At 42.6% G+C, this 18,685-nt stretch overlaps 1 protein-coding gene across 3 annotated transcripts in view; it reads left to right on the top strand.

Moving 5' to 3' along the window:
• The window catches only part of LOC127648031 (cAMP-specific 3',5'-cyclic phosphodiesterase 4C-like), a 92,189-nt gene that overhangs the window by 57,886 nt on the left and 15,618 nt on the right, over positions 1–18,685 (top strand). For all 3 annotated transcript variants that reach the window (XM_052132599.1, XM_052132601.1, XM_052132600.1), the window contains 2 exons: positions 13,818–13,911; positions 14,083–14,246. In XM_052132599.1, the coding sequence (XP_051988559.1) occupies positions 13,818–13,911; positions 14,083–14,246 (258 nt within the window). The remainder of the gene's footprint in view (positions 1–13,817; positions 13,912–14,082; positions 14,247–18,685) is intronic.

Here is an 18,685-nt window from a genome sequence, read left to right as displayed (position 1 = left end):
CCTGATTCCCCTTTATTTTGGACACTTTCCCCCTGGACACAATTTTTTAAATTTTACGTTTATTATTTTAATAAATGCCTCTCCGAGGCATGACGCCACACCCACTGTGTCTGTCTCTTGCTCAACCTGCCACAGCCGCTTTCTGCAAAAACCCTGGCATAAACCGTTTTCTTAGGTGCATGTAAACATGGTCAGTGTTAACACATTTTTCAAGAAATCAACCAATGAATGGCTTACTTACCGTGTCTGCATATTAAGATGGGAGAGAAGAACATATTTTAACATTCCAAAAATTGGGGGCCTGCATAGCTGAGCAAGTATAACGTTGACTACCACACCTGGAGAGTAAGTTTGAATTCAGGGTGTGCTGAGTGATTCCAGTCAGGCTTCCTAAGCATCCAATTGGCCCAGTTGCTAGGTGGGTAGAGTCGCATTGGGTTAACCTCCTCATGGTCGCTATAATGTGGTTCTTGCACTCAATGGGGCACATGGTGAGTTGTGCGTGGATGTCAGTCCGACAACATCAACAGCAGACAGGGGCTTTTGTAAACTGCCTAGACCTAGCACATGTGGAGGATTTGCGTTATTCTCCATGGTAATGCGATCAACAAGCCACATGTTGAGAAGCACAGATTTGCTTATAGTTGTCAATGCATATTAAGCCGAGATAGAAGATTTTAACCCTGAAACAGTTACACACTTCAGCTTCAATTTTATTATATATTAATTAAATTAAATTAATACATGTTTAAGTTTGGCTTAGTGTCCAGATACCTTTGGGGCCACAGTACTTTGCACATTTCGTGAAATGTGTAACATTTAACTTTCACCAAAAATAGGTTATATACAGTATTTGCCATTTTGTAATATTTTAATGCATGAAGAGCAATCTGCATCAATGTGCAGGTGGAAAAAATATTATTGAGTGGATTGTGTGTGTGGCAGGTTCTCAAGCGAAAATCCTGAAATGGTCCAATTTAAGTACTGTTTTTTTCCCCAATGTATATTTAATTATCTGCAAACGTGAAGGCAAATAGCTTTTGTGTGCTTTTTCATGTCAGGCTTGTCATATGCACTGCTCTGAATTGAGAAATGTAGGAGAGAAGGAGAGAAGATGAGAGAGAGAGGAAAAAAGCAGAGGAAGATTGCAAACGAGAGGGTTTGTGGAAGGGGATGACATAAAATGAGGGAGGAGGAGGGTGCTGATGCCAGTGTTTCTGCTGTAACCTTCGTTGCTATCGAGCTGCAGCAAGGTCTATCCTGCCGGTTTTACCATTGGCTCTTCACTGTGGCCATAAGGCATGTGATTTTGACTCTGGCCAATGAAAAATCGCTTGCACTCTTCCATAGCTTCTCCATTTAAAGAGACAGTACAATTTTCCCTTACCCTGAAAGACAAGACTGTGGATAAGCAATTTTTGCACACTTGTTTCCAAATGCCATATTACACCTGTGTTGCTTGTGTTTCGGTGAGTGTTTGATAAGATGAATTTCAGTATGGGGAGTATGGAGTGTCTGTGTGTATGTGTCGTGTGTGAATGGAAGATCTCTTGGGTGACATAGAGAGGCAGAGTGCTTTCTTGTATGTAGAAGCAGATGATACACACAAACACACACACACACACAAGCAGAATCAGTCATGCAGAAATTAGGGTAAACACAGATTCCCACCGTTTTTTTTTCTGAGACTAATAAATACATACAGAATCACACACATACACTCTCATACATACATACACACACACACACACACACACACACACACACACACACACACACACACACACACACACACACACACGTTTCTCCATTTTTTCACACTCTACATGCTGTCTACTGAACATGCGCACACTGAGTGCGCATACACACACACACACACACACACACCACAAGCACACATCCAAGCACGCGCCTCCTGCCACAGCAGCTGATTAGCTTGCGAGAACTGTCTACAGCATCCAGGGAGACAGAGCGAGAGGCAGCGTATCGGCTGAGCAGCATCAGCGAGTCTCATGCTGTGTGTGGATTAAACGGCTGCTGAAGAGAGCAACGTTATGCCAACAGGACTGGTATTGTGTTCCGTGGACTGTGCACTCTAAACACAACTCGCTGGGAACGCTGGGCCCCGGTCCTAGAGCTCTGCGGTGGGGGAGGGGCGTCAACGCAGTGGGAGAGAGAAAGAGGATGTTTTTCCAGACCACCAATCTTTTGTAGTTTGACTTTTGGCTGAGGGTTCTCTCACTTTTGCATTTCCATGTTTCTCTGTTTGTGTCTTTTTCTGTCTGTCTCCTCTCAGACGTCTCCTCCTACTGTTGCCTGTCTGACTGTTGCTGTTTTCATTCCTCATCCTTTCATACCTTAGTCTCATCACCTGCTTCTCATCTCTGTTAGCTGTTTGTTCGCCTCCATTTTTTCTCATTTCACCCTCGGTGTCTCTGTCCTCCTTTACACTGCATCCTCTCTGTGCCCTTCAGACAGTCCCCTCTCTCTGACTCTCAATCTTTGTCTGTTCCACCCCTCATCACTTTCTCCCCATCGTGCTAGACTGGGGTCAGCTCTACTCAGCTGCTGGGATGAGATGTAGTCCCTTTGGCCTGTGGATTTGTGCGGCTCCTTGCGGGCCATTCACAGGGGACATTTGTGTGCAGATTGCCGTGGAACCAGGGCCTGGTTGCGGTAACGCTTGCTGCATGTAGAGAGAGAGTTTTTACGAGCGCTCGCCGCCAAACTTCCGCCCAGCTTGCTCCCCTCCTGTTGGGGGCAGCCGTCACTCTGGAGCGTCCCGATCGGCTAGGCTGCGGCCTTTCTGCCCACACCTTAACCACGTCCTCATGCCGCTGGAGCACCCGCCGTGCTTCTGCCCCTGTGCACTTCCGGGCCTCTTGCTTTTGCCAACGGCCCACACCGTCTGTCACCCTCAGCATGGGTGTGGTTGAGGCAATTGATGCTTCACCCTCTTCCTGCCCCTCACCTGTGCCCGGAGGCTACCGGCTGGCCCACTCCTCCAGCTACAGCCCTCTGCAGGGGAGAAGAGGGTCAGAGCTAGAGCTTGGGGCAACCGCAGATGGAGTGCTGGATGGGGGTGGCCAGGCCACCGAGCATAGGACCCCCTTCATGGATCTGTTCTGTGAGACCTGCTCCAAACCGTGGCTCATTGGCTGGTGGGATCAGGTAGGGCCAGTATGAACAGAAAGAGGTCACTGAATATCTGTAAACAAAACATGGCTAGATACTTAAAAGGTTATTTCACCCCATAAAGGAAATTCTGTCATCAGTGGCTTATGTTGATCCAAACCCAAGTGAACAAAAAAGTAGATGTTAAGCAGAATGTTATGGCTAGTGACAGACTGCATTGTGGGATAACAGTGTTTCATTTTAAGTCACCATTATGGTGTTTAGTGTTCCCTTTGTATGGGAACTTTTACTATTTTATTTACAATTCATTTTCTTCCAGCTGGTGCAATTGTGTTTAAAAACACTGTTGCACTGTGATGTATTCAGAAAATTAGTTCAATATAATGATTGATTTTGTCTGGACATGTTGTATATATGAAAATAAAGAAATACTATAAATTTAAATATAAAATGAGGGTGAGATATTTGCAATGCTAGTCAGTGATATGATTGGTTTCGTCACTCAGGAACTTTTATTTAACAAATTCAACCGTATGCGACCACAGATATCAACACAGCATTTAAAACTCAACAATGGTGACAACTAACAAAAAAAGACTCAAAGAAATACAGATGATTATTGTGATTCTACAAAGCAGCATTGCTACATGACAGTAATTTCCTGGACCTGTTAACTGTGAAGTCACAGTATACAGTTGTCTATTAAATGTGATCAATTGTAGAAATACTACTCTAAAATATACTGTGAAATTCATGCAATTAGTAGCCAAGAATATACTTTAAAATCACACAATTTGTTTTACAGTACATGTGAATTGTTGCCGCTAGCTTTAGCATATTAGCCAATCTCAGTCCAACACTTTTATCTTAAAGGAGGAACATATTCACACGGTGTGGTTTGATGATAAAGCATTCAGCTCACATTTGCAAGTTGTTGTCTTCACAAAAATGTTGCTAGTTGCATCATTCACCATTAATTACGATTGTTTTGTCAGGCCAGCGTTGCACCCAGGTAACTCTGCCACTACTGCTCCATACAGTAGGGCAAGCTGCGAGTGCTGAGTGCATGAATTGTCTGACATTACACAGACTTTTATTTCAGTTGAAGTCTTAAGGGGGCCACACACCGGCCGCATCTGGCGGATGACATGGCGCATTCTAAAAGTTATGCATCTGTCAGCGGCGTGCAACCACGACTCTATGACTACATTAAATTCGACACAAATCATAAAAAAAGGACATAGATAATTTACTTAAGCCATCGCTGGATGATTTATTTTGTGTGTATGTATCTTTCATATTGCCTACACAATGTATTTTCAGTTGCAAATATGTCTTTTTGTGGTTTGATAGCTTAAATGAAACCTATTCAAGGCTACATGCACAGAAATGACAGAAACGTTGCCATTAGTTTGCACAGATACACCAGTTTAATACTCTATCCTGCAAAATCATCAATGACAATTTGTTCATGGTTGAAGACATACAGAAACCTTCAGAACATTTGTGGTGGCTATTCATACATTTTTGAATGCCACCTACACCGCATCGACATGTCCTGTCCTACCAGTGAAGCGGTGCTTCTCATCCAGTGTGAGACGTTTCATTCATTTATGGGGAAAAGATGCAATAGTAGTGAATGGTGATTAAGGCTGTTTGTTAACATTCTTACATTCTGCCTAACAGCTTCTTTTGTGCTCTATAGAAGAAAGTAAATTATACACGTTTAAAACAACAAAATAATGACAGAACTTTCATTTGAATGGATCTGCAGATTAATACAGTAGCACAAAATGTAAGCATAATAAGAGTTGGCACACAGTATTCCTTATTATTATTATTATTATTATTATTAATAATAATAATTTAAATTATTATTGTAATGATAATTAAGTATATTATAATGAGTATTAAAAAAAACATTGGTATATGCCTTATATTTACCATTAAGGATTTAAATATAATGTTGGCATTGCTTGTACCAGCAGAGTCTGTCTTAGTCAATAAATGCAACAGATTGTACCATAGTTTCCTAGTAACACATATTTGTTTAATTTGGTCAGAATTTCCCCCACATGATCTGGTAGCAGATTGGTCCTCCAGAGGATGCATATTAAAAACAGTTGGCAGTGGCACTCTGTGAATGTTTTAATAATGACTCAGGACAGTACGGACAGAGACTTGGTACAGTTTGTGACACGTACTTCCACAGAGAAAAAAATGTAAATGAAGCTTTATATAAACTCAGACCTTGACTGCATGAGATAGATAGAAAGACATGGTTTCTATTGATTCCTGAGGTACATTTGAGGAAGATTCAGGTTTACAGTGTGCAAAATGGCATATATATATATATATATATATATATATATATATATATATATATATATATATATATATATATATATATATAATATAATATACCATGTACTGTGTATATGCTATTCCATATTAATTGTTATTTTACCCATTGTGTTTTTTAATATAACTGACAGGATAGATTCTGTCTTAAAGACTGATGGGAGGAATATTACCACCGTAACATGTTGTTGCTTGCCTTGCATAATGTGACAATAACTTGTTGATGCATTATTTGCATATATCTATGTAATAAGCATATAGGGGAGCAATTGAAGGCAGATCATGAAAGAAGAAAGAATCAAAATGCAAGTAATGGAAAAATATGACTGCAGAGGGCAACTGTATAGCTGTAGCATAATGGAGAGAACGTGGAGGACAGGGCTAAAGAGAGACAGGAAAAGATGAGACAAAACAAGCTGATGGAGAGAGAGAGAGAGAGCGATAAAGACAGAATGGAGGAGAGATGGAGAGTGATACAAAGAGTGTTGACCTTGGAGGAGGTCAGAGACAGACACCTGCCTACTCTCTCAGATTGTCACCCAACCCATCGCATTGCTCCCATCATGCTGCGGGAGGGACTGTAAGGAGGCAGTTGCTAAGGAACCTGCTGGTTTCCATGGAGATTGTAATGTGTGAAGGACCAGTCAGTGGGACAGACCAGGGGTCTTTTCGGAGTCGTGCTGTACGACTGTGGGGTTGTGTTACATGTTGTTTGCTGAATTTGCACAATTTTGTTAATTTGAGGCAAACATTTGGTGCTTATAAACAGCTAGTGCCTTTTATAACAAATACCTTTTTTCTCCTGTATGCTATAGCGATGAATTAAAGGCATTAGAATCGATAATTCCACAGTGCTCTCCCCCAATGGCCATAACTTAATTATACTTTAATTAAAGACAGGCCTTTCTTCTAATCACACAATGTTACCATTGCTACGTACAAATGGCCTTTACTTGGCTGTTTTTTTATGGTTTTATTTGTATGCTGCTATCTCTAGGCATATGCGCATGTATAAACATGATGCAGATATTTTCAACATGTGTCTTATGGCCATCTACTTTGAGTTTTGCTGTAAGACATTTTTTTTCCAAACTTCAACCCTATTGTTATGTTCAGGCAATTTTTGACCCGTTTAACTGTAAAAAAAATCTTGTATTTGGACAAAATGCCTTTGATTCTCCACAACAATTAATAAAAGAGTAAGTTAACAAATATATAAAATTTTTATGATCAAAAGCAAAGTCAGAGTGTTTTTGTATGTGTATGTAATTAAACAGCAATTAGCACTTTTCCACCATCAGGCCGAGCATATTGATGAACGGTTCAAGCAGCATTTCTACTTGAGCACAATTCAGTATGGTGTGATTACAAACCATTGGTCCAGCCAGGTCTCCTAAGCAAACAGATTGGCCCGGTTGCTAGGGAGGGTAGAGTCACATGGGGTAACCTCCTTGTGGTCGTGATTAAGTGGTTTTCGCTCTCAATGGGGCACGTGGTAAGTTGTACGTGGATCGCGGAGAGTAGCATGAGCCTCCACATGCCGTGAGTCTCCGCAGTGTCGTGCACAATGAGCCACATGATAAAATGTGTAGATTGACAGCAACTGAGACTTGTCCTCTGCCACCCGGATTGAGGTGAGTAACCACGCCACCATGAGGACCTACTTAGTAGTGGGAATTGGGCATTCCAAAATTGGGGGTTAAAAAAAAATAATAATATTCTTGGCCCAGATTTCTCTGCTTAGCAAGCTATTCCATACTCAACTGTGCTGGTGAAATGCCTTTGGTACATGTCTAATCGCAGGGGCGGATCTAGACATTGTTTTATGGGGTGGCATGCAGACTATGAGGGGTGGCAACATCAAAGCAAGCACCCATGCATAGTTCTTATGGATGAAGGTACCAAGCTTCATTGCAACAAGTACTAGTTCATTAATTGGAGTCACTGTCATATTACAAATGTCCATGAATTTGCAATACAACTGCATTTTCACAGTAACCAAATAGTAACCATTTTGCAACATATATCTACACTCACCTAAAGGATTATTAGGAACACCATACTCATACTGTGTTTGACCCCCTTTCGCCTTCAGAACTGCCTTAATTCTACATGGCATTGATTCAACAAGGTGCTGAAAGCATTCTTTAGAAATGTTGGCCCATATTGATAGGATAGCATCTTGCAGTTGATGGAGATTTGTGGGATGCACATCCAGGGCACGAGCTCCGTTCCACCACATCCCAAAGATGCTCTATTGGGTTGAGATCTGGTGACTGTGGGGGCCATTTTAGTACAGTGAACTCATTGTCATGTTCAAGAAACCAATTTGAAATGATTCGAGCTTTGTGACATGGTACATTATCCTGCTGGAAGTAGCCATCAGAGGATGGGTACATGGTGGCCATAAAGGGATGGACATGGTCAGAAACAATGCTCAGGTAGGCCGCGGCATTTAAACGATGCCCAATTGGCACTAAGGGGCCTAAAGTGTGACAAGAAAACATCCCCCACACCATTACACCACCACCACCACCAGCCTGCACAGTGGCAACAAGGCATGATGGATCCATGTTCTAATTCTGTTTACGCCAAATTCTGACTCTACCATCTGAATGTCTCAACAGAAATCGAGACTCATCAGATCAGGCAACATTTTTCCAGTCTTCAACTGTCCAATTTTGGTGAGCTCTTGCAAATTGTAGCCTCTTTTTCCTATTTGTAGTGGAGATGAGTGGTACCCGGTGGGGTTTTCTGCTGTTGTAGCCCATCCGCCTCAAGGTTGTGCGTGTTGTGGCTTCACAAATGCTTTGCTGCATACCTCGGTTGTAACGAGTGGTTATTTCAGGCAAAGTTGCTCTTCTATTAGTTTGAATCAGTCGGCCCATTCTCCTCTGACCTCTAGCATCAACAAGGCATTTTCGCCCACAGGACTGCCACATACTGGATGTTTTTCCCTTTTCACACCATTCTTTGTAAACCCTAGAAATGGTTGTGCGTGAAAATCCCAGTAACTGAGCAGATTGTGAAACACTCAGACCGGCCCGTCTGGCACCAACAACCATGCCATGCTCAAAATTGCTTAAATCACCTTTCTTTCCCATTCTGACATTCAGTTTGGAGTTCAGGAGATTGTCTTGACCAGGACCACACCCCTAAATGCTTTGAAGCAACTGCCATGTGATTGGTTGATTAGATAATTGCATTAATGAGAAATTGAACAGGTGTTCCTAATAATCCTTTAGGTGAGTGTATATATTAGGGCTGAATTAATTTGACTAAAAATAACACGTTAAAAAAATTAATGCCATTAATCGCAATGCCCCCGGAACATAATATGGAAGATTCCTGAGAAATGTAAGCTTGTAGTACCACCTGTTTACTCCAGAGGCCAGTAATTGAAACTTCAGCTGTGTGGTAATGCACAGTTTATACAGTGAAGAAAAACACTCAGAACACAGACATGCGTTACGTTCTTGCGTTCAAAACACTCGATGGAGCGCAAATCCGAACTAAGGGATCTCAACATGTGTTTAAAGATTGAGTATTAAACTATATTTAACTTGACACAGTGACCTAAAAATTTAATGTTTATGACGCAACGCATCCAAGACACTACACAAGCATGTCTGACACAGGTGTACATTGGCGGTCCTTAAACAAGCCCTCATAATGATCTCGAACTGATTGACAAATTCACTTGTGAAATGGATTGCTGTGAACTGTATGCCAATGACTGATTTATGATCAATAATATGGTATTAAACAATACATTGTATTCTAAAGCCGCTTTTTGTATTGTCTTATCAATGATTAACTCTTCTGCCACGAGAATGTAATGCACTTTAATTATCTGAATATATATATATAATTTTTTTATATTTAAAGATAACTATGTATAATTATTTCATCATTATATATTTAATTATTGTTATGGCCAAATGTTTTTATTTTGTTAAGTGTACCCATGGATGGAGATCTTATTCTGCTAAAAAAGTCCTGTTGGCCTATCACCTTTGTAACAGCTGGAATAAGTTATTTGAAAGTGAAGGTTAACACAAAATTGTACTTTGGGGGACAGTGCTGCAAAACTCATGAATATGAATTATGTTATGCACAGTAAAAGATTATTTTAAATTACCCGTTTCAATCAACATTCATTCTTAATGACTGATAAAAGCACCCAAATATGTCATCTCTACATCTGCCACAGTCTTGAGATTTTGTTAGTTAGTAGATAAATGCATAGATCATCACTTTGATTAAGAACATGACTCATTGATCTAGTTGTACATTTTTGCCTTTAGTTTTTAGAGGTTTTGGATTCAAATTCACCCAAATATAACTTTTTATTTTTATAACACAAGATTGCATCTGTATGTCAGTGGATGGGTGTTACACTTTAAAAATGCAACAACAGATGTGGGGAGATGAGAGTAGCAGAAACACAGACACATTTATTGACAGTTCTGTATATCGTCACCTTCCTAAAATAATGTCCTATGTAATTTTTGCCAAAATGATTTTTTTTGCCTAAATCATCTCCTCATGATATTTGGTTCAGTTTTTGTGTTTTCTGAAAAAAAGGACATTATTTTAGGAAGGTGATGATTTCCAAAATTCAGACAGCAACAACCACAAACTCTCCGCTTCAGCAGCAGGAACCTGGAAAAATGTCAATATGCACGTGAGCATCCATGAACGAGATGAACCAGCTCACGAGCAACCGTCACCCATCGCACAACCCAGCCATGAGTCACTCAGATTATATAGGGAGGAAACACACTGTGCACCGGTGCGCACCATCAACAATCAGCTCACCTGGTTACGACACACCTGAGAGTAATTAAGAGAGAGGGAGAGAAAGAGAAAAAGACAACACACACAAACACACACACTCTACCGGGGCTGGACTGGTAATCTGGCATACCGGGCATTTTCCCGGTGGGCAGACACACTTTTGAGCCGAATAGTGACGGAATGTCCATCGGGAGAACCGAGCGGGCCGGTGGTTCCGCTGCGAAACGTGCCGAATGGGCCGTGATAAGCAATGAGCTGCCGCTTTATGCAGAACGGACCACAAAACAGCGGAGCGATATGCAGAATAGGACAGCAAACTCACAGTTCAACTGCAAGCTGGTATAACCGCTTATAGCTTTATAAACCAACAGGTTTTGCCTCAGTAAAATAGCACTGATACAGCATCTGCATTTTGAAAAAGAGCCCTCCCCACTGGCTTTGGTTACAGGCAAAGTCATAAATAGCCGGAGTGCTAAATCAACATTTGGAAACACTGATTGTAGTTTCCTTGCTTATAAGTTGCAGCAGTGACCTTGCTGAGGTGTCCTCGTTTTCTTTGATAAATGATCTGAATTGTCCAATTTCGTCCACAATATCCTCTTCTAGATCACCTGAATATTTATTCTGCAGATTAGCTGCTCCTGTGCGAAGATCTTGAAGTATCCAGTCAATTTAAGGATATTTTTTTCAGTATATCTTGGTCACATTGTTCCTTTAATCTTTGTATTTTCTGTTTTTGTGCTCCACTATCGTACTTTATTTCGGACATTTTGCAGCTATGCCGTCTAGCAATAACAGTGATGTAAATGAAAATGGTTGACATGATTTGACCAGCAGCTGACTGGACTGATGTTACCCCAAGTCACATCTATCCAATCACCTGCTTATTTTTATTTTATGATTCTTATGGGCCAATGAGGGTCTTTTTTTGTTTGCGCTGAAGTAAATTTAAAATAAAAAAACTAGTCTGGCCAATCTGGGGCCCCTGCACATGTGGGGCCCCTAGGCTGCAGCCTATGCAAGCCTGTGCGTTAATCCGCACCTGCCCAGAAGGCCATCACAATTTGGGACACATTGGTGCGAGTTTGAGGAAAAACTGCTAACACTAAACAACACTGATAACAGCCGCAACAAACATACATCATAACATTTATAATAACACATTCCAGCTCTGCATCGCCAGTCAGAAAACTCACAGATGAAATAGAAACTCCAACTCAAGAACTGGAGATGTTTTATCTGGATTATACACATACCTGATGACAGCTATTTAAAAAAGGGGTCACCTACCTGTCTCAACCCATAACTGTCAGTGATGTATCTGATAATCATTCAGTGAATACTTGGAAACAACTGAGAAATTATGTATTTGTCCATGTGTTTATTGTTGTTGAAGAAATAAGCACATCAGCCCACGAGAGCCCAAACTCTGTACACGCGCTGCACTAGTAGGTAGGCGATTGGACGATGTTGTGATTCGCCACAGCAGCTGCTGTAAACAATCATGGGATTGGTTGCTGCTGTAATCAATCAATGGGTCTGTAGTCATTTGTGCATTCGGTGAGAGTTTAAAATGAACCAACCACTACACAATGTCAACATCAACTATAATATACTTACATTTATATTTAATACATTTGGATACTTATGTTGGGGTGGCAGATGGGGTGGCAATGCTTTTTCTTAGAGTGGCAATTGCCACTCTATGCCACCCCAGTAGATCCGCCCCTGATGACTCGCAATTGTCCATTTGCCAAGGTAACCCAGTTGTTTCTAGGTAGCTGGTCTAATTCAATAATATTTCAGTGAAGTTAATAAAAGTTAGTGTTTAGTGTATCATTCATGATTTTATGATGATGGTTGAACTAGTAAGGTACATTATTTTTATGTACATGCTTTTTCATGAGGGAGGTAGATTATGATAGCCAGCTCATTTAATATATCAATCTAGTACTCATACTGTATAATATTTTGTCAATAAATGTCCTTTTTAGCTAGTCTGGGAACTTTTACCTTTCTGTGTGTTTGTTTCCGGTGGCATCCACAATCCCTTAGCATATGATGGTAAAGCTCTCGCCTTTTTCTCTTTGCTTTAGCAGAGATAAAATCAGGGAAAAGTAATCAAAAGAACATTTTGAATATGTGATCATTCTCCATAGCGCACTCACACCACCTCTCACGCCGTCACCAACTAATGTTTTATTGTTGTTGTTGTTTTTTACGTAAATTCATGATTTTGAAGGTCGTGGAAATTAATATGGTTTTGCAATGGGAACCTTCGACACGATGGTGGAAAAGAGTCCATTCTGCATACTGAGATGATCTGAATGTGCTTTTTAATTGATTAGCCATTAAGTTTCCTAAAGGCTGTGCCATTATATTAGTTTCATAATCCTTCCTTGTCTCCTGAGTGTTAAGACAGAGATGATTTAATAGCATCTCTAATTTAAACTTTAATAGCAAAAATGGTGTTTGGTGTAATGGAGTAAGTTTGATTCATTACCATTAGTCAGTTCAAATCAGATTTGTTTGTGTCATCTCTCAATCTCTCATTATTTTTTGTGGAAGTCTCAGCATTGTATTTTTCTTAGATATTTAAATGTTTTAGAAAACAATAAATGCGGTTATCCTGTTGATACACAATTCCCCCCACGCGGAAGTGATGTCACTCTGTTTACATTTAATATATAATTTACCATCTATAAATGTAATTAATGTTAACATATTATACATATTTTCAAAGGTCTAAGGGTTCAACATTGATATCCAATCTCTGTTTCACGATAGCAATTTAGTTATTTGTGCAGGAGTACAAATGAAAACATGCAATATCAAAACGGGACTTCATACCTTTGTTATGAAATCACGATCGCAAGATGAATCCAGTTCGCCACACTTGGGTCAATTGTCCATGTCAAGCGTTCATTGAAAAACATCCAATAGCACTTTTTGTCCATAAAAGTGATAAATCTGAGAAATGTTGATATATTCTCCATTGTCTACATGAGATCTCGCCTGAAAGATTTACCCTTCGTCATCGTTCTTCAACAAACTGTGCAATCTGAGCAGCATTCATGTAGTAAAACTGTATATGATCTTATATATTAGAGTCTCATAAACAAAACAAGCCTGTCTCCAAAGTCTCAAAAAGCTGGTGCGTATCAACAGGTTAAATATTGCTGTTTATTACTATGTACTGATATATTCATGCATATACATGACAATTAAAACTACATTTCATTCTTCTTTGTGTTCATTTAGTGGAAAACTGTGTGAAAATGTGCCCTGATTCATTTTAACTAGATATTTACAATATTTTTCCTCTTACATTAAATGTTCTAAATTGGCTACAAAGGCTACAAAGGTTTTAGGTATCTCAACTAGCCTTATACAACATAGATTGATTTACAGAATGTCTGGTTTTAACATACACTGACAAAGCTGCATTATTACCATCCACTGTGTTATCACTCCCCTTTTTCTCTGTCAATCTACCTCCATCTTTCCTTTCTGATCTCTAGTTCAAGAGGATGTTAAACAGGGAACTGTCTCATCTGTCTGAGATGAGTCGCTCTGGGAATCAGGTGTCCGAATACATCTCGACTACCTTCTTAGGTAAGTATATTCATGCTCTTTTCTGTAAGTCTAAGCCTTGCTTCTATTTTCAGAACCGCAGAACCTCAACTTCAGTGATGCAATCAATTCACTGCTCTAAAATACCTGAAGTTTACTTATTTTAAATGAACTGTCATCTGTTAAAGGTTTATGTATTTTCTTGTCTTATAGACAAGCAGAATGATGTTGAGATTCCTTCTCCTACTCTCCGGGAGCGAGAGAAACCGATGTCTCACATCAGCGGTGTCAAGAAGCTTACTCATAGCTCAAGCCTCACTTGTGCAGCTCTGCCCCGCTTCGGGGTCAAAACCGAGCAGGAGGATGCACTGGCAAGGGTACGGCAACACTTATAAGCCACTTTCACAAATCAAACCAGTTCAATGCAGTAAAACCACTGGTGTGCCTTTTCTGGTAAAAAAAAAAAAAAAAACATATCTGCTATTCACATGGCTTTCAATGGCTTTCCATCTTTTATCCGTTTTGCTAGCATTCACATATCAGCACCAAAAATGCTGTTAAACTCTGGGATTTGCAGAGCTATAACCTTTAAACAGATACACCAGAAATGTAGGATTTTGGTTTAAAAACATGGCACAGTATGACTTCTTTGAGTCTGAAAATACATGGTCCGTAATGTTGTTGATCTTGTCATTTTCTGGAGAAAGTTTACATTTATGCAGTTGGTCATGACCCAATTACATCGTATTCAACAACTTCAAGCTACATTCACATTAAGGTACCTATGTAACGAATGAAGCTAGGAGGCAAGTTGTAAGTGACAATAAGTTTATTAACAGTCAAAATGTGAAGCTTGGGGAAAAGTCAGGGTGACGGTTTAGTGGCGCAGGAACTCCAATTGTCAGATGAATCCGGTGAGAAGGGTGGTGAGGAGTGCTGAACAAACACGACGAATCCACATAACATCCACACGAACACGAACAGGAACAACGAGGGAACAGGACTGGAGCTTAGAGGGATCAACACAACCGGACATCACAAAAACAACGATCTGACAAAGAGATGAGAAAGTGGTGAGTATTTAAGGATGACGAAATGGGTTGCAGCTGGTGAAGGGAAGTGATTACAGCTGATCGCTGAACACGTAAACGAGCAGTCACGCCCACACACATCCACACACACACACACACACACGTAAACAACAGAGCACGAGACGAGGAAGAGACAGGATTTATGAACCGTGACAGTACCCCCCTTCCCAGGCTCCCTTACCTGCCGATCGTAATCATCGATAAGGGAGTGATCCAGAATGTCCCTGGCCGGTACCCAACTTCTCTCCTCCGGACCGTAACCTTCCCAGTCCACCAGGTACTGAAATCCGCGTCCCCTCCGTCTTGAGTCCAGAATGCAATTGACCGAATAAGTAGGTTCCCCATCTACGAGTCGCGGGGACCGGAACCGGAACCGGCGGATTAATGCAGGAATAAAAAACGGGTTTTATTTTGGATACATGAAAGACGGGGTGAATTCTCCTGTACGCCAGAGGAAGGTTGAGGCGGACTGACACCGGACTATCAATCTTGGTGACAGTGAATGGGCCGATGAATTTGGGTGCAAGTTTATTTGATACGGAGCGGAGAGGAATGTTCTTAGTGGAAAGCCACACTTTTTGACCAGCGACGTATACGGGAGGCCTAGACCGGTGGCGATCGGCTTTGGCCTTGGTGCGCGACCCCACTTGGAGTAGAGTCTCACGGGCCCTAGTCCAAGTGCAGTGACACCTCTGGACGAAGGCGTGAGCGGAGGGGACCGCGACCTCGGATTCCAGACTAGGAAAAATTGGTGGCTGGTAACCTACACTACACTCAAACGGAGATCGGCCCGTGGATGACACTGGCAACGTGTTGTGGGCGTACTCCACCATAGAGAGTTGTTGACTCCACGAGGAAGGATTCTTGGATACCAAACATCGTAACGTTCTCTCCAAGTCCTGGTTGGCTCGCTCAGATTGACCATTGCTCTGGGGATGAAACCCTGAGGACAAACTGACAGTCGCTCCCAGTAGTTTGCAAAACTCTCGCCAAAATGTTGACACAAATTGGGGTCCTCTGTCAGAAACCACGTCTGTCGGGAGGCCATGTAATCGAAAGACGTGGTCAATGACGATCACCTCTGTCTCCTTGGCTGAGGTTAATTTGGGCAAGGGAATGAAATGAGCCGCCTTCGAGAATCGGTCCACCACGGTTAAAACTACCGTGTACCCCTGGGAGGGTGGGAGGGCGGTAATAAAATCTAGAGCGATATGGGACCAGGGTCTCGAAGGCACCGGCAGCGGTTGAAGTAACCCGTCTGGGGTCGATTGGAAGTCTTACCAGTGGCACAAACTGAGCACGCCAAGACAAATCTGTGAACGTCACGAGCCATCAGAGGCCACCAGAATCGTTGCTTGACTAAAAACTTAGTTCGATTAACTCCCGGATGACAAGCCACATTGGAACAATGTCCCCACTGAATAACGCTGGACCGTAACCCCTCCGGCACAAACAAACGATTCGGTGGGCACCGAGCCGGGGGCGTTACCCCTTCTAAGGCCGTCTTGACCTTCGATTCGATCTCCCATGTGAGTGAAGAGATGAATAGAGTCTCTGGTAAAATGCATTCGGGAGTGGACGGGCGTTCGGAGCAATCAAAAATACGCGATAAAGAATCGGGTTTGATGTTCTTGGAACCCGGGCGGTACGAGAGAGTAAAATCATAACGACCGAAAAAAAGAGCCCACCGAGCCTGCCTGGAGTTTAGTCTTCTAGCTGTGCGAATGTATTCCAAGTTCTTGTGATCGGTCCAGACGATAAAGGGTACCCCCGAACCCTCCAACCAGTGGCGCCATTCCTCCAAGGCTAACTTGACTGCCAACAACTCTCTGTTACCAATGTCATAATTACGTTCGGCCGAGGACAAGCGATGAGAAAAAAACGCGCAAGGATGCATCTTGTCGTCTTAAGGAGAACGCTGGGATAACACTGCGCCTACCCCCACCTCTGACGCATCGACCTCTACCACGAACTGACGTGACGGATCAGGGGTTATCAGAATGGGAGCTGAAACGAAGCAGCCTTTTAGTTTGGAGAACGCAGCCTCGGCTGCATCTGACCACCTGAACGTCGTTCTGGGAGAGGTCAAGGCGGTCAGAGGCGCGGCTAGTTGACTGAAATTGTGAATGAAACCCAGGTAGAAATTGGCGAACCCCAGAAACCTCAGTAGAGCCTTACGGGAATCTGGACTTGGCCAATCCACCACAGCCTTGATCTTCTCAGGATCCATGCGCATTCCCTCAACCGACACGATGTACCCTAGGAAAGGAACAGACTGTGCATGAAAAGCGCATTTCTCCGCCTTGACAAAAAGCACATTCTCTAGCAACCTCTGAAGCACTTGCCGGACGTGCTGCATGTGTTCCTGGAGAGAAGAAGAAAAAATCAATATGTCATCCAGGTAGACATATATTAACTGGTCGACCATGTCTCGTAGCACGTCATTAACAAGTGCCTGGAAGACCGCTGGGGAGTTGGACAGGCCGAACGGCATGACCAAGTATTCAAAGTGCCCCCTGGGGGTGTTAAAAGCAGTCTTCCATTCATCCCCCTCCCTGATGCGGACCAAATGATAAGCATTACGTAAATCCAATTTCGTGAAGATAGATGCTCCCTGCAACCTCTCGAAAGCCGAAGACATCAACGGCAAAGGATAAGTATTCTTTACCGTGATGCTGTTCAGCCCCCGGTAATCAATACAAGGTCGCAGAGATCCATCCCTCTTCCCCACAAAAAAGAATCCCGCCCCCGCCGGAGAAGAGGAAGGGCGGATGAACCCTGTTGCTAGAGCATCAGAAATATATTTCTCCATAGCCTCCCTCTCTGGAACCGAGAGTGAATATAACTTGCCCTTAGGCGGAGACGTACCTGGCAATAACTCTATGGCACAGTCATAGGGACGATGTGGAGGGACAGAAGCAGCCCGAGACTTACTGAACACCTCCTTCAGGTCCAGGTACTCCGCGGGCACGTTAGATAAATCCACGGTCTCCTCCTGAAACACAGGGACAGAAACAGACGGACAGGCAGACATTAGACAAGACTTATGACATTGAGTGCTCCATGCCGACACAGACTTCAATTGCCAGTCCACTTTAGGGTTGTGACGGGTGAGCCAGGGATGACCAAGGACGATGGGGGCGAGAGGAGTGTCCAGGATGTAGAAGGAGATGGTTCCGGTGTGATTGCCTGACGTGATGAGGGTGATGTCTTCAGTGGCTAGTGAAATTGTGGGAAGTTCCTCACCATTGAGGGCGTGTACAGCAATCTGATGTGTGAGGGACCTGAGGGGAACTTAGTGGTTGTGTGAAAACGTGTAATCCATGAAGTTACCTTCAGCCCCAGAATCCAAGAGTGCTCGATAGTTGTGACGGTGGGTGGACCATTGGAGTCTTACCAGAAGGAGAATAGATGTCGATGAGGTCTTCTCGGCGGAGATCCCACCCAATAGTAGCCTCATACTTACTATCGGGCTGGACCTTTTAAAGGACAGTTGTAAGCGAAATGTCCAGCTCCTCCACAGTACATGCAGAGGCCCTGGGATCTCCGCCTTTCCTTCTCCTCCCGGGAAAGCCGGGCGCGACCCACCTGCATGGGCTCGGGATGGCAGACGGGGCTGACCGCGTCCCCACCTCCAGAGCATTGGCCTCCAAGTCCTCCCGAAGGATGGTTGGTCTGTGCTCGCTGTTCCACTCTGGACAGCCTAGCGTCCACTCTTAACGCTA

This window comes from Xyrauchen texanus, chromosome 8, assembly GCF_025860055.1.
Source record: "Xyrauchen texanus isolate HMW12.3.18 chromosome 8, RBS_HiC_50CHRs, whole genome shotgun sequence".
In the NCBI taxonomy this organism is placed as follows: Eukaryota; Metazoa; Chordata; class Actinopteri; order Cypriniformes; family Catostomidae; genus Xyrauchen; species Xyrauchen texanus.
The sequence above is the reverse complement of the archived record's forward strand: the minus strand, read 5'-3'. Positions and strand labels throughout refer to the sequence as shown.